Source organism: Microtus pennsylvanicus, chromosome 2 (genome assembly GCF_037038515.1).
Source record: "Microtus pennsylvanicus isolate mMicPen1 chromosome 2, mMicPen1.hap1, whole genome shotgun sequence".
Classification (NCBI taxonomy): Eukaryota; Metazoa; Chordata; class Mammalia; order Rodentia; family Cricetidae; genus Microtus; species Microtus pennsylvanicus.
This window is the reverse complement of record NC_134580.1, coordinates 8476559-8496623: the sequence shown is the minus strand read 5'-3', so window position 1 is coordinate 8496623 and position 20065 is coordinate 8476559. Positions and strand designations below refer to the sequence as shown.

The 20065-nt window shown below is 47.8% G+C and overlaps 1 protein-coding gene across 1 annotated transcript; it reads right to left on the bottom strand.

Annotated features, from left to right (window-relative positions):
* Window positions 1-804: 804 nt before the first annotated feature.
* On the bottom strand, window positions 805-13333 carry Ankrd54 (ankyrin repeat domain 54). The gene is made up of 9 exons (XM_075959920.1): window positions 12903-13333; window positions 10630-10677; window positions 4366-4464; window positions 3116-3187; window positions 2624-2671; window positions 2419-2543; window positions 2132-2239; window positions 1740-1810; window positions 805-1159 (listed from the first exon to the last, which is right to left on the bottom strand). Exons 1-9 carry the CDS (start codon window positions 13225-13227, stop codon window positions 1138-1140), a joined length of 918 nt encoding a protein of 305 aa, XP_075816035.1. The 5' UTR covers window positions 13228-13333; the 3' UTR covers window positions 805-1137.
* Between the last annotated feature and the right edge of the window lie 6732 nt (window positions 13334-20065).

The window sequence follows — 20065 nt, the reverse complement described above, 5'->3', positions numbered from 1 at the left end:
TATATACCCCACATAAACCTTACTCCGTTCAGAGGGTTCTGTACCTTCCCTAGCAGCCAGAGAGCTGGTCACCATGCCTTAGCTCTTTCCAGGTGGTGAAGGGTGAGGAGGCCCAAGACCTGAGAGGGGCGGTTTCTTTCCACCCTGCCTCTCTGCTGCCTTGGTTTCCAGCTTGCCCATGCCCCAGGTAATGACCCAGCCCCAGTGAAGCCCCAAGAAGAGAGCAAGATCAATTGTGCCCATGGGCCCCAAGTGAAAGTCCCTTAGAGAGCTGGTCACCCAGGCAGAGGAGAGAGTCTGCCCCCACACAGGGCCCCTTGTTCCTCTTGTCACTCAGCAGGGACAGCACTGCCACTCTCATCTTGGGGCTGCTAAAACACTTTGTCCTCCTAATCCTGCCAAAGTAGGGAACTATGGGTTTCCTTCCCCACAGGGGGCTGGGGGTTGAACCCCCACCCAGTTCTTCCTCCAGGGTCTGAGGAGTGGTTGAGTTTCTGTTCAGTATCAAGCTGGCATCTGAAGATGGGCTCTCTTCTGCCAGTAGCCAGACCTTCCCGTTTGGCAAGAGAGAAAATGGGGGCAATGCCAGGCCAGACATGGACTAGAAGTCAGTGGCCAAATCCCTGTCCGGAGGGGGCTCCTATATGAGGATTCTCCCCCACGCCCACACCAGAGCCGTCTCCTTCAGGATAGGGTAGGGCACTGTTCAACAGACCTAAGAGACCTCTGCAGTGAGTCCGAGTCCCTGCTACTTTGTCAGTTCCTGTTGTCACTACAAGAAGCCACCACTAAAAACAAACAGCTGAAACAGCAGATTTATTCTCGCAGTTCTGGAGGCTAACACCAACACGTGTCCCACTGAGCTCAAGTCCAGTGCCAGCAGAGCCAGTCCCTGCTGGGGGGGGGGGGGGTCAGAGGGCAATCGTTCACGTCCTTCTCCAGCTTCTTCCTCTACTTCTCACATCCACAAGGCAGCAATCACCTCCTGCCTCCCTCCCACAGGGCTCCCTGGGGTGCTACCCTGCTCACCTAGATGATCCAGGATCCTCTAAGACCTCTAGTTATATCTGTGCAGGCTCTTGTCACACCATCTGAGGCCTCGAGGGTCCTGGGATGAGGACCTGGGCACATGAACCACTATCTCCCTCTCACAACTTGGCTGCAAAACAGATCCCATCCTTAGTGTTTCAGTGACTGGGAGGCAAGGAGTTGGAGATCTTTCTTTGGGCTAAAAAGGGTCCTTCCTAGTCTTATGAAGGCCTAGGCATCAGCAATGCCCCTCTTCTGCTCAGAGACACCCATGCACTGCAGTGTGTCCTTGAAAATCAGGTGCAGGGTTAAACTTTAGTGCTGGTGTGGGGGGCAGGGCCATCTTAGATACCCATAGCAGCCAGGGTGGCCTCAGAGTACCTACCCTAAACCAGATGATAATAAGTCCATGGCTAGGAAAGAATGGGGCCCTGGGGCTTGCTGAGAACATAGGGAGGCCACAGGAGGAGTGATGTCTGCTAAGACAGCACATGTAGGCCTGGAGGCTGGCTACAGAGCTGGCAATGTGCAGCAGGAGCTGGGGCTGTGGTCCTGGCCCATAGAGATGATGCCAACTGTCTGGGAGCAGCTCTGCCCTCAGCATCTAAGGGCAAGGGCTAGGTGGAACTCCGGAGTCCCCTGGGCTTTCCCTGTACCGAGAGCGGAGGGCAGGAGGGTAGTGCAAAGCAAGGAGGAGCCGTCCTTGCTACCTCTTCTCCATTCCCTGCATCTGCAGGCTGAGGGAGGTGAAGCTGGCCAAGAGGTCTGTCACTTCATCCACCTGCAGAGAGAAACCCAGACTGACCCGGGGGTCACCACACAACGAAGGCACTGCCTCTCTTCAGGGCACACAGATGCTTCCCCCGTCCTGGTGTGCCAATGACAAGGATGGGGGCTAGAGACTTCTGTGTTGGGTGGGCTCAGCACAGTCCTTGACCAGCGAAGGCCTAGGTGTCACCAACCCTTCCCTCTGACTATGGTTCATCCTGGGCATCAGATAGTCTGGGACATGAGCACACCAGCCGCCATGGCTTCATGGAAGTGAACAGAAGCTGAGGTCCATGGTGGTGGCGACACCCCAGGTCCTGTTGCTGTAGCTCACCTGCTCTTTGGTACTTGTCATCTGGAGGCGGGTACAGAGGTCATCCAGCCGTTCCCGCTGCTCATGGCGCCCCAGGCGCTCCAGGTACTCCCGTAGCATGTGGATGATCTGAAAGGAGAGAAAGGAGATGGGAGCTGAGCTGCTGGCTAGAAGGCAGGCACAGGCCCAACTTTACACCAACTAGCGTTAATGGAGCAGAGATGTTGGGGAACAATGTAATCAGGAAACCTAAGCCAGAGGCGAATGGTCTGCTAAGTGTGGTACCCATCCAGGGAGGAATCGCTCACCTGCTTCACCTCCAGTCGGACAGCTTCCAGGCACTGGGAATGGCCCTCCTGTAGGATGTTCAGCTTCGACTTGGCCAGGTGTAGGGGCGTGCGGCCAGCTCTGTCCAGGGCGTCCACACGGGCCCCTGTGGGAACAAGGAGAAGGAAGCATGCTGGGCATGAGAACGAGAGAAGGCAGGAAGAGGTGGAGGAAGGAGCCACATACCTCCTCGGAGCAGCGTGGTGATGACAGGCACATGGTTGGTGCAAGCCGCTGCGGAAAAAAGAAAGACTTAAGAATCACAACTGGGGAGAGCAGGGAAGAGATCTGTGTCCCTGCGTGTGCCTGCGTCACAGTACCTCCCGAGACAGTGTCACCAGGTCAGTGTGCCCTATTGGACGGGACTCAGATCAAGTCCAATTTTCTCCCTGTACAGCTGGGGAAACTGAGGCCTGAAGATAGGACTCACTATAATCAACGGTGTGAGTCTACAGCAAGGCTGGGACAGCCAAAGGGCTCACAACCCACTTCCTAGCAGAGGTGGCTGCAGCCAGTCCAGGGCGCACCAAGTGTGCAGCCTACTGTGAACGGATGGTCTGTGGGACACAGTCTGTGGGGAATGCATCCTTGGGGTTCAAGCTCTGTCAGGATGCTAGGAGACACTCCTGAAGCCTGTAGAGCCCTAGGAAGCCTACCTTGTGGCTTTCGAGGACTTACCCAGGTGCAATGGTGTGTTGCCCAGACCATCCTGTTGGTTGGGGTCAGCCCCATGGTCCAGGAGAAGTTGCACTGAAGATAGAAAAATCCAAGGTAGACTGTTAGAGGTTTCCACCAACTAAACCTCACCTGAAGCCAGCAGAGGCTTCCCGGAGTGTGGAGTGCAGGACCTGGACATGGCTCCCCAGTGCTGTTACATGCACTCCATCATTTATGTGCTCCACAGGGTTTATGTGTAGACCCCAGGGTCTGTAGGAGAGTCAGTCTCTTGGCCTCTTGGTCCTATCTGACTGAGGAACATACTGGGGAAGGCTCCTGAAAGTATTTCCTATTCCCCATACGGCAGCAGGCTGCACTGCGCCCCATGAGCAGATGCCCCTCTTCAGCCGTCCTGGGCCGCCTCATGTTGCCAAGGCTTGCCAACCTCCTAGATGGAATCATTTAGGTTAAGGACATTGTATTGGAGAGCCAGGCTGAGTTTCACAAAAGAACAAAATCTAATTCCAGAGGGACTGGCCATAGACGAAATGGGAACTGTAACAGTGTCCCATCTCTAGAATGAAATAGGTGACCATCTCTGTGGGGAAGGCAAAGATTTTGTAAAGAGACACACACAGAAAAAAACCTACTGGCAACCAGTGCACTATAGCTGGGCCTGGTGGCTTAGGTCTGTGAGTCTAGCTATCCAGGGGTCTGAGGCTGGAGGGTCTCAAGTTCTAGGCCTACCTGGTTTGTAGCATGAGCTCAAGGCCAGCCTGAACAACAAAATAAAAAGTAAGAAGAGGGCTGGGGATATAGCTTAGCGGTGGAGCACTTGCCAACATGAGTGAAGCCCCTGGGTTTTATCCCCAGGACCACAAAAGAAAAAACAAACAAAAAACCTGGCCCAGGTGTAACAGTGTGGACACCTGTAATCCTAGTATTCAGGAGACGGAAGCAAGAAGATCAGTTTGTGGGCGTTCTCAGCAGCACAGCAGCTGTGAGGCCAGACTGGACTACATGAGACTCTGCCCCCCCACACACACTGGATTCATTAACAAGGACCTCTGCTTATTAAGTGAATGACTGCTCACCAAGCCAGGCATGGTGGCACACATCTGTAATCCTAGCACTTGAGGGCTCCTGTCACAAGTCTTCCTTATCCCACACCCCAGCCCGAACCCCAGCATGCAGACAGCAATTCCTCCCCCATTTCATTTAGAAGGATGTCCCTGGCCTTGACCAATTTCTATTGCTTCCCCAGGACTCACCAATCTGGTCATTGCCATTGCAGGATGCAAAATGGAGGGCTGTGCGGCCTTTGTCGTCAGCTGCGCAGGGGTCCGTGCCATCTTCCAGCAGCTGCTGCACTGACCACCAAGATGGGGGAGAAAGGGGAGAAAGCAGTAGTGTTAGCTATGCTACAGTCCCTAGGGATGGACGATGATGCCCAAGGGTCCCTCCAGATGAACCATTCATAATTCACAGCAAAGTTGGTCCCTCCTAGATGCTGGCCCCTCAGGGACTACTGGCCCCAAGGAGAATTGTTATCTTAATGGCCATGGATCTGTTTTAACCTGTGTGTCTAAGGATTGGACAGAACATCAGAAGAGGCTCTTGATCTTTATGGTAGGAACTGCAGGGCATGGTAATTTTGGCACAGGGAGTGGCCCCATCCCTCTGTCTCCACGCTTAGATACATTTTTATTCCATCTGGACACAGCTGAGCAAGCTACCGGCTGGTACTTGGTTCTCAAGAGGTCGCACTTTGAAAGGGAGAGAGCATAAACCCCAGGGACACATAAAATCCCAAGCTAAACTAAGCAAAAAAGGAGCGCACAGCATCGGCATGAGGCGGTGGCAGGAGCTGGGATGGGAACAGGCATGGAGGCCTGGATGTGCACAGCAGTCACAGAAAATGGGCATCATCTCTGTGTTGCCGCCTGCAGAGCCGCTGTGACGGAAATAATGGATGTGTTATTCCTTTTCTGACAGAGCGGGGCCCTGAAAAGAGGGAGACATTATGCACTAATGACCAAGAAGTGGGGAAAATTGCTGCCAGTCCTTTCAGCGTCAGTGACGTTTTAGTCTTTTTCCCAGAAGCCCCCTCAAGGATCTGAGTCCTTCCAGTCAAAGTCCAAACTGCTTCCTGTCCATGTAACTCGCCCCAGCTGAGTCAGCCTCTCCTCTCCCACATTTCTCCCACGTCCTGCCCATCCTGTTCTTTAACAGCAGGGGACTGTCCACTCTAGAACAGAGCTCACTGTACAGTGTACTTGGAATTCTGGCCAGGCAGCAGCCTGACAACAGCCATGCAAGGTGTCACATCCACTTCACAGACCAGGACACTTTGGCCCCGTGAGATGTGAGGTTCATAGGCCACAGTGACCCAGGTGAAAAGAGGCAAGTGGGCTGCAAACTGGCGTCTCTGCTCCAGCTCAGCACATCACTGCTGCATTTTGCATTCCTGCCTGTATTTATTTTGTTTGGTTTGCTTTGGTTTGTCCTTTGGTTTTTTGAGACAGGGTTTCACTGGCTGTCCTGGAGCTCACTCTGTAGCCCAGGCTGGCCTCAAATTGACCAAGATACACCTGCCTCTGCCTCCCCAGTGTTGGGATGAAAGGTGTGCAGCACTCAGCTCCGTCTGGTTTTGAACTGGTGTCGCTTTATCGTCTTCCTCCTCAACTATATATCGGGTTTATAGCTTTGTATGAGGCATGGTGCCCCGTAGGTGCTGCCCCATTACTGTTGCTGACTGGCTGCCCGGCTGGGTGTCATGTACTCTTGTAACCACATCACTCTAGAAACAGAGACAGGAGAATCACAAGTTCAAGGCCAAACTGAAAGACATCAGCCTCAATCCTATTCTCTGCCACAAGCCACAACATTATACAGTATTGCTCAGCTATCTTTTCACCAGTGACTTATCAGAGCCAGGGGCCCTGGTAAAGGTTAAGCCAAAATTCAAGGAAATTTCAGTGTTGTTGCTTTGGGAATAAAGGGGGTGTCTTTTTGCTGTAGCTTTTTGATGTAGCTAACTCCCCTTCTGTTACGTACTTAGGAACTAATTCCCACAGTTCCGAACTGTCTCCTGTGCCTTTGGGGCTTACTAATCACATTCCCCTCGCTACACGAGAAAGCAGTTTCCCACTGCCAGGCCTTCGTTCCTTTCTCCTAGGTAAATGCAGAGAGCTGCCTTCCTGCAGTTATCTTTATCAGCAGGCATTGGTCAGTGTTCAGGGTCCAGGCAAGAGCATCCCATTTACGATGTTCACAGCCATCCAAGGACACAGAATTACTCCTTGCCCAAGCTGCTGATTCATAGCTGCTTAAATAGGTAGCAGAATCCGCATGCTCTGGTTTTACCTCACTCAAAAGATTCCTAACTCCTTACGCTCACCTTCACCTCAGTTTACTGATGATTTTAGTTCAGGAAATTTACTGCTTGTGTTTTACTCTCAAGGACAGCCGAAGAGATAATTAACAGCAACCTAAAGAAAGACCTACAACTCCCCCTGATCAGAACAGCTGATAACAGCATACCCTGGAATTGATAATTTAGAGGCCTGGGTCTCCTCTTTGTTTCTACCACCTAGAGCAATAAATGTAAACTCCAGACCTAGACGTGGTGAATGTGCTAATCAGATCAGGAGCCATTAGCTTCCCTGCCAACCCCCAGACTGTTTACATATGTTGCCTGGTTACCAGTATCCTGTACGCATGCCAGGAGATAAGCTGCGCACTGATTTAAAACACACTCTGTGCCCTACTCATAATTTTATAAAATAAAATTTTAATAAACCTTTATTAAAGTAGCTGAAATTTAAAGTAAACTAAACTGATCTTTTATTTACCACCTAAAATATAGCATTCCATCTAGAATCCCCTAATGATGTAATTCCTTTCTTAACTCCCTCCATTAAGGACGTGTGCTAGCCACACCCAACTTTGAACTGACAGCCACAGCTCTGTGTACGCGCATGTGTGTATGTGAGCACGCACATGTGTGTGAAAACTCTTTTACAGGGAAAAAGCATTCCAGTCCTGGAACCTACTAGGGCTGGGGAACAGCTGGTTATAAGGGCATATATTACTGGGAACGTTTGTAACAGGAGAATTAATTAAGAAGAGAAAAAGAGAAGAATAAAGAAACATGGATAGACAAATCCTGTTGTGAGTAGATTTTTTTAACCCCCAGACTTTAGTCCCCTTTGCTTACTGTGGTGTCTTTGATTGGACCCTGAGAGGGGTTTCTTACGAGCTGGACTCTAAGGAAAGATGGTTTTTAAAAAGTGGCCAGGTGGGCAGGAAGGGTCTAACCTGATGATCTGAGATGATCTGAGTTCAATCACTGAAACCCACGTGGTGGAAGGAGGGAGCAAGTACACATATGGTATGGGAGGTCCTTCTGTCTGTGTGTTGCTTGTATTGGTTAATGAATAAAGAAATTGCCTTGGCCAGATAGGGCAGAACTTAGGTAGGTGGAGAGGACTGGACTGAATGCTGAGAGGAAGAAGTGCAGAGTCAGAGAGCCGCCATGAAGCTGCCATAGTCAGACATGCTGAATCTTTGCCCACGTGGTGGTAATATACAGATTAATAGAAATGGGTTAAATTAATATGTAAGAGTTAGTAGCCAATAAGAAGTTAGAGCTAATAGGCCAAGCAGTGATTTAATGAATACAGTTTCTATGTGGTTATTTCGGGGCTAAGCTAGCAGGGTGGCTGGGAACTGAGCAGCAGACAAACAAGCGGGCCTTCCTCCTAACACATAAGTTGTACAATGACATCCACAAGCACACACATGCTCCCCAAAACAATAAATATGAAAATATAATGTCTATTATCTTTCATTGCAAAACTTTCTAAGTTGATGCTCAAATATCCTCAAACATTAAATTTCATGGAAAACAGACCAAGGCAAGAAGTGGACAAAGGTTCTGGGCCTGCTGACTACTGCTGAGCCAAAAGCAAGGGAACCATCTGGAAGCAGGTTCCTGAGATAACTGTGCCTATCCCATGACTGCTGTAAGGGGGCTCCTGTAACCACGGCCCCTCACTGTCCACATCTTACCTGTTGCCACAACAGCCCACCACCAAATCAGAATGCTGTACCCTGGAGGGAGGCAGAATAATGGCCCTCAAATTTTGTGGATGTTACTTCCAAGGCAAAAGCAATTTCTGCAGATCCGCACAAGGCTAAAGACTCTAAACTATGGAGACATTGCTGGATCATCCAGGCCCAGTGGAACTAAATGAGTCCTTTAAACCAGGGGACCCTTTCCTACTTAATAAGCTAGAGAAGGCAAGATGAGGGCTCAGCTCACTGCTAGGGGTTTGTGGATGACAAAGAGGCCTGGCAACTTAGAAGTTGCAAAGCAAAGAGAAACCAATTCTTCCCATGACCCTCCAGAAATGCAGACACGTGGAGTTTTGGCCTGGCCAGGAAATCTGGCCTGGAGGTGTGACCTGCAGAACTGTCCATGCCACTCGTGATGCTGAGCACTGAACGTAGGTTGTTTGTGGAGGCCATTCTGATGGTGAATCCTGACTTGATCAAAGAAGTGCCTAGATCACCATCAGTGTGACCCTATGAGGGCATTCTCAGAGAAGATTCAGGAAGGCCACCCTGAGTGGGGCAGCACCATCCCATAGGTTGCGGGCCCAGAAGGGCAGGAAAGAGGAGGGAGCCTGAAAGCTCATGCATGCTCCCTGCTTCCTGCCACAGGGACACTGACCTCTTCTGCCATGCCCTCCAGCAATAACCAATGGAAACTTGCTTTGTTTTGCTTTTTAATTTATTCATCTTTTTGTGTTTTTGTGTATGTATGGTTTGTGATCATGGTATGTACAAGTCATGTGCCTATGTGTGTGCATGCAGGGACCAGAAGAGGGCATCAGGGATCCTCTGTCATTTGCCACCTTATTTTAAGATACAAAGTCTCTTACTGAACCTGTAGATTCCTGCTGCAGTTCGGATGGCTGGCCACCAAGCTCCTAGGATCCACCTGTCTCCAACCCTGATGCTGGGGTTACAGGTACATGGAGCCATGCCTGACTTTTTTACATGGGTCCTGGGGATTTGAACTCAGGTCCTCTTGCTTTTATGGCAAGTACTCTTACCCACTGAGCCATTCACTAGGCCAAACCTATTATTTTTATCTCCCTCTGTACCCCAGGCTTTTTTAGAACTTGCTGTGTAGACCAGACTGGCCTTAATAGTCATCCAACCACCTCTGCCTCCTAAATTCTAGGATTAGGGCATACTCCACTGCACTGAGGTCTGAATGGAGTAGATGAGCTGAGCACTAAAAGATCTGAATTCGGGGCTGGTAGGAGGGCTCTGCAGTTAAAAGCATTGTCTGCTCTTCCAAAGGTCCTGAGTTAATTCCCAGCAACCACATGGTAGCTCACAACCATCTGTAATGAGATCTGGTGCCTTCTTTTGGCCTGTAGGCATACATGCAGACAAAATATTGTATATATAATAAATAAATATTTAAAATATTTTTCTTAAAAAAAGATCTGAATTCAGGAGCAAAAGTAATCTCCTTCCTTAGGTGCAAGTTTGTCACCATGACAAAGTCTGACGATACAGCAGCCACAGTAACCCAACACGCCGCTTCCCCTGACACATGGGATAGGTATTGTTAGCAGATTAAATTAGTAGCAGTAGCATTTGTCCTAGAAGCTGCCCTTGTACCTCTGATGCTCTACCTCAGTTAGGAAATGCTCAGAAACAGCAACAGAAAGTCAGCTACAGTGTCCTGCAGGGACCCCACCCATGCTTGTGAGATGCCTTTTCAGTAACAGGTCTGAGGACCAGTCACTGGAGAGCCAGGGGTGCCAGATGATTAGCCAGCAGTCAAGGGAGTGTTCACTGATGCGGGATGCCCTTCAGTATGCTGGGAATATGTTTTATTACCACTGGTTAATAAAGAAGCTGATTTGGCCAGTAGCCAGGCAGAACAGAGTCAGGTGGAAAATCCAAGCAAAGATACAGGGACAAGGAAGGCAGAATCAGGGAGGTGCCAGCAGCCACTGGAGAGGAAAGATGTGAAGTAACAAGCCACGAGCCTCATGGTAAAATGTAGAATAATAGAAAAGGGTTAATTTAAGTTGTAAGAGCTAGTTAATAATAAGCCTGAGATAAAAGGCCAAACAGTTTGTAACTAATATTAAGCCTCAGAGTGGTTATTCAGGAACTGGTGGGTAGGAGAAAAACCTGGAGGTCACTCCTACCAAAAGTGAGCACTTGCTCTTTGCTGAGGGCTATGCTAAACCCCAAAGATGTAAAGAAAAACACAAAACACTGGCATGGTCCCTAGCATCAGGAAGCATACAGGGCACTGTGACACCAGGAGACACTGGTAACAGAGGGGCATGGTGAGACAGTGAGGGAGTCCTACACCCTACTTCTGTTTTGCAGTGACTTCAGGGTCAGGGAGTGAACAAGGTGAGCATGCCCCGAGGGAAGGAAGGTGATCTGGCTTTTCCCTTCCCCATCAGCCCACAGGTCCCACTGTGCACACTCACCTGTTTCTACATCATTGGCATTGGCGGAGTCCCTCAGCCTCTTCAGAGCTATAAAAACAGAAAAGACATTTAAAAAAATGACCATAACAAAACAGAAGGCACATGACTTCTGAGCTTTCCTTGATAGTCTACCCTTCAGTCATAGCAGTACAGAAAGGCAAAGGTGTTGGGACAGAAACCACCAGTCTGGGAACAAGGAAAAACTGGAACTGGGCCACAGTTGGAGGAGAGACCAATTTCTGTAGCAAACTGACTTCTGGAGCCAGATCTAATTTCTGCCACTTGTGGTAGCTGGCGACCTTGAGCAAGAAAGTTACTTACCCTGGGCCCCAGCCCATCATCTATAAGACAAGGCTGAGCTGTTTGGCCAGCTCTTAAGTTGTTACAAAGAAAATTGAGATAATATTTTTAAAATAGAAAGAATGAGAGGGTTTGCTTAGTCCTTTGTAAGATAATCACACCCAAGCTTTTATTCTTCTTCTTCACAGCGGTCATTCCTAAATGACTTACCAAACATGGTAATTCCCAAGCAGAAACTTCTTTGCCCTCTTTGCACTGATTCTGCCTCTACTTTAGAACAAAACTAACAGCCTCTGTTGTCTGAGAGTGGTAAAAAAAAATGCAAACTAGATATAACAATTGCAGGCATCTATATGCACGTTTTTTGTTACAGCACTTTGAAATTCTCTTTTAAACTTTATTGAGTCAGGGTTTCTCTGTGTAGCCCTGGCTGTCCTAGAACTCACTCTGTAGACCAGGCTGGCCTCGAACTCACAGAGATCTGCCTGCCTCTGCCTCCCAAGTGCTGGGATTAAAGACAGGGACACCATTGCCCAACCCTCTTTTGACTTTTAAGACACCAGGTCATGCCGGGCGGTGGTGGCGCACGCCTTTAATCCCAGCACTCGGGAGGCAGAGGCAGGCGGATCTCTGTGAGTTCGAGACCAGCCTGGTCTACAGAGCTAGTTCCAGGACAGGCTCCAAAGCCACAGAGAAACTCTGTCTCGAAAAAACAAAAAAACAAAAAACAAAAAACAAAAAAAAAAAAAAAGACACCAGGTCAAATGGTGCTAGTCTGAAGAGACCTTAAAACTTTCCATTCTTGGGGCTGGAGATGTGGCCCAGAAATTAAGAGGACTGGCTGCTCTTTAGAGGTACTGAGTTCAATTTCCAGCAACCACATGATGGCTCACAACCATCTATAAATGAGATCTGCTGTCCTCTTCAGGAGTGTAGAGATACATGCAGGCAGAATACTGTATACTGTATACATAATAAATAAGAAAAAACCCTTTCCATTCTTAATCCTTCTGCACCCCATTTTCCTTTTCACCCACAAACTGTAGAAAACAATACAGCAGATATACCAGGACGGTCTGGCTGACCTGAGCTGGACTATGGTACAACCTTTTTCTATGTGACTTGAGATCAGCATGTCCATATGGAAGTAACTGGACTTGGTGTGATAATATGTATTTTATTTAGGGATGCTGAGATGGCTCAGTGGGAAAAGATGCTTGCTACAAAACCTGACCTCCCCAGTGCAAACTGCAGGATTCACACTGTGAACCAGACTAACCTTGAACTCACAGAGATCTCCCTACCACCTCTGCCTCCTCAGGATTACAGGTGTGCACCATCACACCTGGCCGTTTTTCTTGTGTATAGCAAATTCTGTACAAGTCACTTCTTGTGGGTCACAATCTATCTCTTGAAATGATTATAAAAGTTTGTGAATCAAATGAGTGTTTGGCCATCACAAAGGTAGACTTTATAAGCAGAACCTTACTTTTTTTTTTTCTTATTCGAGACAGGGTTTCTCTGTAGCTTTGAAGCCTGTCCTTCAACTAGCTCTTGTAGACCAGGCTGGCCTCGAACTCACAGAGATCCGCCTGCCTCTGCCTCCCGAGTGCTGGAATTAAAGGTGTGCGAACCTAACTCTTAATACCCCAGTAAAGCTAGTAGTGTACCCATTCTACATATAGAAAACTGGGGCTACAAGTGTCTGTAGGTGTGTAAGGGCCACGTGTGGAGCAGTCTGGTTCAGATCTGTGCATTCACACAAGTAGGTATGGCATAGCCACAGGCTCTTGGCTTCCTTCTTTAATAATAAAAATATTCTCAATCGTCCCATATTATTGTCTACTAACAACCACCTCGAGAGTGGAAAGATTTTTTTTTAGTGATGTCCAAGTGGCCGAAGACACGGTCCTCGTTAGCTCTAACTACTGCGATCACTCACGAGCGATCCCAGGATCCCTGGCCGAGCTCACCGTGCACCTCCTTGCCCGTGGGCCCGAGCCGGCGGTGGGGCCTGGCAGCACGCCTCAGCCGTCCGGCGGGGATCTTGCAGCGCAGTTCATCGCGGGGCTCGGTGTCCTGCTGCCACAGGACCTGGAGGTAGCGCAGCGGGGACTGGGCCCTGCCGGCTGCCCGGCCCGGGAGGCCTGCACCGCCGCCCAGCGCAGCGCCTAGGTCCGCGAAGGAGAACAGGCCTCCGGTTTCCGCCAGCGGCTCCGGCGCCACCGCGCATTCGCCGTCGGAGCTCGAGCGGCCGGATCGGGACTCGTCATCCGCGTCCCCGCCGGTGGCTGCCATGGCAACGGCTAGGCGCAGGCCTGGCAGCGCCAGCCTCGTTACGGACCGACCAACGGACCCGCTTCCCTCCAGGAGAAGCCTCGCTGTCAGCGAGCGGGAGGGCGGGGCCTGCAACCACGGCAACAGAGTGCGGGCAGGCCGGGGCGCGTAAAGCGTCGGACCAATCAGACACTGCAGAACATGTACAACTCAGCCAATCAGGCAAGGAAGGCAGAGTATAACGAGAACACTGGTTTACGGTGGTCTGACTGGCGGACAGATAAGCCAATCACAAATTAGAATTACTACGCACTAAGCGTGTGTTCCTACTGGAGCCAGTAAAAAAGCTGAGTTCTGGGCACTTTCCCCCCCACCCTCTTCTTCCAGTTCTTCCTGTCGTAGGTCCGGAAAGACGACTGGCAAATGCTTTAGCCAATCACGGTAAAATGCTCCCCAGCGACTCGGAAAGGAAAATGAAGAAACCAACTAGTCTGGTGTAGGTGTGTTTTGAATCAATGAACAGACGTACAAAACGCGATTTTCCACAAAACGCACGATGATTTGGAAATATCACCTCTAAGCAGGCTGTAATATCTTCTAACATAATAGATTTCGCTCCCACTTGCCCCCGAGGGGAATCATTGCTTTAAAAAAGATTTTTTAAAAAAGATTTATTTATTATTTATACAGTGTTCTGTCTGCCTATATTTCTGCAGCCAGAAGAGGCCATCAGATCTCATTATAGATGGTTGTGAGCCACCATGTGGTTGCTGGGTCTTAAACTCAGGACCTCAGGAAGAGTTGTGGGTTCTCTTAACCTCTGAGCCATCTCTCCAGCCCTTAACACAATTTTAATTCAATGTAATTAAACAAGAGTAACCCTTCAGTAGACAGATTAGTGCAGAACTATTATTTAGCCTTGAAAGTCCCACCTAACACATGCCTGAACCTGACTCAAGAGGGCTGCAAGCACACACACACACACCCGTTATTTACATTTGGTCAATTCGTACATAAAATAGAAAACAATCGAAAGAAATTTATTTACTTGGTAAATAAATACCTGTATTGTTGCCTTGTGGGACTCCCAAGGACTTGGATTCTAGTTTTGTTGTACCCCGTGTTTGTAGTTTGGGTGCAACTTGGAGCCAGTCTTTGGACCAGGAGTCTTTCTAGGAAGAGTATGAATACCATCTCAGGCCAGATCCAACGCGTTGCCTTTCCTTTCCATCTTTCTTTGCCTCCACCTGTTGGCTTTCACAGTGTGTTAGAGAAATTTGAACTGATTATCAGCATTTAAAATTTGACAGCTGGTGGTGCCAAAGAGATGGCTCAGTGGGTACGAGCACTGTCTGCTCTTCCAGAGGACCTGGATATAATTCCCACCACCCACATGGCAGCTCACAACTGTCTATAATTCCAGTTCCAGGGGATCTGGCATCCTCACACAGACATACTTGCAGAACACCAATGCACACAAAAATAAATAAACCTAGCAAAAATATTTTTAAAGATTTGGCAGCTAAGCCAGCAAGATGAAGAGTGTTTCTCAACCTGTGAGTCAAAAACAGCCCTTCCACAGAAGCAGCCTAAGACCATCTGCATATCTGTTTTTTACATTATGATTGATAACAGCAGCAAAATGACAGGAAGTAGCAACGAAAAGAATTGTATGGTTGGGGTTCCACAGCATGAGAAGCTGTATTAAGGGTCACAGCGCCAGGAAGGGTGAGAAGCATTGGCTCAGCGGCTGGAAACTCCTGTTGCAATAGCCCGACTACCTGGCTGTGATCCCAGATCTTGTAGTGGAAGTTCTCCCTCAGCCTCCACACTCGCTCCATGACATGGACACACCGGCAATCTGTCTATCTTCTCTCTTCCTTTCCCTCCCTCCTTCACCCCTGCTCTCACACCACAAATAATAATAAAAATTTAAAATGAGACTTTGCAACTTTTTAATGGTATTCTCCTAAAAATGGGAAGGTATGTCAACTCATCACCTGGTTTCCCCACTGCGTCTGTTGTACATTGTTATCTCAGGCTTACTATGCAGCCGAGGATGACTTTGAACTTCACTTCTTGAAAAGTACTAGGACCACAAGCACCCAGCACCCTCATGTTTGGGTGTTTCTGGGTATCAAACCCAGAGCTTTGTGCATGGTAGGCAAGCACCCTGTCTACGGAGTTACACCCCAGTTCCTGCTCTCCTTTCCCTTCCCTACATAGTCTCGCCACCCTTGTTGCCTGATGGAGGCTGAAAGGCAATTGACACTTCCTGTCGTATTCTTAGGAATCCCTCCTCCCCCTCAGAGTTTTTCCTGTGTAGCTCTGACTGTCCTTGAATTTTCTCTGTAGACTAGGTTGGTCTTGAATTCAGAGATCCTCCTGCCCTATCCCCCAAGTGCTGGGATTAAAGGCGTGCGCCACCATCCAGAAAGTCTATTCTTAAGATAAACTAGCAAGAAATCAAAATTTTGCTTTTTTTTACTCAAAAGTGGAATGTTGAGGCAGGATACGATGTCATAAACCTTTAAGCCCAGCATTCAAGAGGCAGAAGAAGGTAGATCTTTGTGAGTTTGAGGGTAACCTGGGCTATATTGTGAACTGCAGACCAGCCAGAGCTAGAAAGTAAGACATACATGTTTGGTTTTTCGAGACAGGATTTCCCTGTCTCCTACATTCTTTATGCCTCTTCTTTTGACTAGATCCCTGAGCCCTGGGGGCGGAGTCTGTTAAGACAGCAGCTTTAGCTGTGAGTGCTCCACAGTCTCTCACTTCCTGCACATTTTCCAGGTGTGGATCTTTGTGTCAGTTTCCATCTGCAGGAAGGAGCCTCTCTGATGTTGACTGAACGAAGCACTGATTCTGAGGTTTCTGTTGGACATCCTAAAATTTTCATTTCTAGTTTTATTGCAGTTTGTGGTTTCTTTAGTGATTCTATTTCTACTTTCATCTCTCAGCCTTTTTCAGTATTTCATTCAATAGTTTGTGCTTTCAGTGTCTTCATTAAGGGATTTATTTATTTATTTATTTATTTTTTGGTTTTTCGAGACAGGGTTTCTCTGTGGCTTTGGAGTCTGTCCTGGAACTAGCTCTTGTAGACCAGGCTGGTCTCGAACTCACAGAGATCCGCCTGCCTCTGCCTCCCGAGTGCTGGGATTAAAGGCGTGCGCCACCACCGCCCGGCTCATTAAGGGATTTATTCTTATCCTTATTTATTTATTTATTTATTTATTTATTTATTATGTATACAATATTCAGTATGTGGATGCCTACAGTCAGGAAGAGGGCACCAGACCCCATTACAAATGGTTGTGAGCCACCATGTGGTTGCTGGGAACCGAACGCAGGACCTTTGGAAGAGCAGGCAATGCTCTTAACCTCTGAGCCATCTCTCCAGCCCCTATTCTTATCCTCTTTAAGGTCCTTGAACATATTTATACTTGCTGCTTTGAAGTTCTTATCTTGTGCTTCAATTATATTGCATTTTTTATTCTTTTCTTTTTCCTTTCTTTCTTTTTTTTTTTTTTTTTGAGACAAGGTTTCTCTGTGTAACAGCCCTAATCAATCAGCCTGGAACTAACTCTGTAGATGAGGCTGGCCCCAATCTCAAGAGATCTGTTTGCCTCTGCCTCCTGAGTGCTGAGATTAAAGGTTTGCACCACCACTACCTGGATTTTTTTTTAAAGCAGACCTCTGGGCTGGAGAGATGGTTTAGAAGGTAATAGCACCTACCTGCTCCTCTTCCAGTTCCAGGGAATCTGACACCCTCTTCTGGCCACCAAGGGCACTGCATGTGGTGCACATACATATACATAGGCAAAACTTTTATATATACGAAATAAGATGACTAAATCTAGAAAGAAAATAGTAGAACAAAGCAAAACAAAACAATACCCAGACAAGTAATCAGATTGTGTATTTGTGGCCAAGAACAATATATTCTTCAAAGTGCATGGTGAAAGGAAGATAGAATTTAAGATGCAATAAGGAGACAGCCTGCCCCTTCATTGGCCTTTTTATTATAGAGTGTGCCTCAGTTTAGACTTTGCCCAATAAAGCCTATACAGGAGGATCCACAATGATGCTTCTAGCTCTCACTAGTAAAATGCAAGTGGGGTAGGTAGGGCTTCTGAGATACGGCTCAGAGCAGTGAAACAAACGGGATAGAAGGGGAGCAACAAGCAAACCTCATGGCCATGGAGAGAGGAGCTTCAAACACATTCGTCTGCAAAGCCTAGATAGGCTGGGATAGACTAATGACCCAAGCCAGAGAATTTCCTGCCTCAAACCCCAGGCAAAAGAGCAAGAGAAAAAAGCAGCATTGCAGCTGCTGAATCCCCTGTTCCAGGAGCCGGAGGCTGCTCTGTTCCTTCTCCTTTGAAGTCCTGCTCTTCCGTTTACAAAGGAGCCTTGCAAAATCAAACTCCCCGTGATGAAAGATTGCATCGTCTGTGAAGGGCTTTCATCTGCTCACCAAAGTTGCTTTCCTTTTTTTAAAATATTTATTTATTTGTTTATTTTTTCTTTTTTTCCCGTTTATTTATTTATTAAAGATTTCTGTCTCTTCACCGCCACCGCCTCCCATTTCCCTCCCCCTCCTCCAATCAAGTTCCCCTCCCTTGTCAGCCCATAGAGCTATCAGGGTTCCCTGCCCTGTGGGAAGTCCAAGGACCACCCACCTCCATCCAGGTCTAGAAAGGTGAGCATCCAAACTGCGTAGGCTCCCACAAAGCCAGTACGTGCAGTAGGAGCCAGTATGTGCAGTAGGCCAAAGTTGCTTTTATAAGTTGTGTTAAGGTACTGTCAAGCAACAGACCTAGTCCCGACTCAAAGGCAATTGTAATCCCAGCACTTGGGAGGCAGAGACAGGCGGATCTCTGTGAGTTTGAGGCCAGCCTGGTCTACCAAGGGAGTTCCAGGACAGGCTCCAAAGCCACAGAGAAACCCTGTCTCGAAAAACCAAAAAAAAAAAAAAAAAAAATACAGGTTGAAACAGAAGCGAGAGACTGAGGTAGCTGCTACAGTACAGCTGACACGGTAGGAGCCTAGACACGAGTGGTGGGGACAAGGTGGGGAGACCTAGCTTACAGGAATGTTTCTGGAAGCAGAGCCAGCAAGATTTGCACATGTGTCAGGCAGTGGTGCTGCACGCCTTTAATCCTGTCTTCGGGAAGCAGAGGCAGATGGATCTCTGTGAGTTCGAGGCTAGAGTGAGTTCCAGGATAGCCAGAGTTACACAGAGAAACCTTGTCCCCCCCCCCCCAAAAAAAAAACCCCACAAAGAATACATTGGATATGAGAGGGAAGGAAGGGTGGCTGTGGAGGTTTTGACGTGAGCAGCAGTAGAGGACATGCTGTCCTTATGCCCACAGATAAGCACTGGGTAAACCAGGAATGATAAGTACACCTGTTTTCCACCCTGAAGGCTGGGACTGGTTGTGGTTAATAACCTGGTGGCCTTTGCTACCTGTAATGCCAGGCTTGAGTCCCCCAGAATGTTTATCCTGGACTCTCTCTCCCTAGACCCTTATCTTTAGCTTTGTTTCTCAGTCAATAGAACCTATCCTTAGGGACGCTGTCACGTGAACTTTATATGATAACCTCTATACTATCTTGATGAGAGACCACACCAGATCCTGGGCTCTTGAGTTACAGAATCTATCCTCATGGTAGAGGTCACATGTACTTTGGCAAAGAGTTTTGATGCAGTCACGCCTTAAACTTTATTGTATACCCAGGACTGAGATAACTGTTACCAGAAAACTTTTTCCCCCGCAAATGATTTGTACTTCAATATGTCCAAAATAAACTGCCCAGTGTCAGACTCTAGAAGTTGGAATCAGCACTGGTCAAGTAGTGCCAAACATGATTTCCTTTCTTGCCTCTCTGTTCATTTTCCTGTTGGCTGTAGCATTTGCAGGGACCCCCCCCCCACACACACATAAGCAACTGGAAAACTAAAGTCCTTAATTGAGAAGGGAAAACTACGGTTGAAACTGGGTTGACCTGAAAGTCAGGTCACTTTGAAAGTGTTGTTGTTCTTATTATTTTGGTTTTTGTTTTGTTTTGCTGTATTTGTTTTGTTTTGTTTTTGAGAAAAGCTTTCTCTGTGTAGCCCAGAGCTGGAACTTGTTCTGTAGACTGGGCTGGCCTCAAACTCAGAGGATCCATCTGCCTCTGCCTCCCAAGTGCAGGACCTGGCTATCATCATTATTAGTGATGCTGGTGATCAGATCCAGAGCCTTACACGTGCGATGAAGCCCTGGCTGCCCTAGAACTCACTTTGTAGACCAGGTTGGCCTTAAACTCAGAGATCCACCTGCCTGTGCTTCCTGAGTGCTGGGATTAAAGGCGTGTGCCACCACAGCATTAAATTTGTGATCCTTCTGCCTCAGCCTCTGAAATACTGGGACTACAGAAAGGTGTTACCATGTTTGGCTCAAAATTCAAAAAATATATTTTGTGTGTTACACAATATTATAACATATATTATGTATATATTTATAATACATATCTTTCAATTTCACAACTCTTTTTAAAATGTCATTATACATTTTGAGAAACATTATCAAATTTTGATAAAGTGTATGAAATCCCTGGCATAGATGCACTGTGAGATTTCAGGTAAACTCAATTCCTTAGTGTCCTGATTTACCTTTAAATATTTTCTCATTGGGGATACTTATTGACAACCATGGGTCCCAGCCATTCCTGCATGCAGAATGCCAGCAATACCTTAAATCCATACCAAAGTCTATTGCATACATATGTTCCCAGGTGGTTTCTTTCTGCAGGATTCCAGATGCTACCAGACACAAAGGGAATGATAACAAAAGGGAAACCCAAGTGGGGGAAA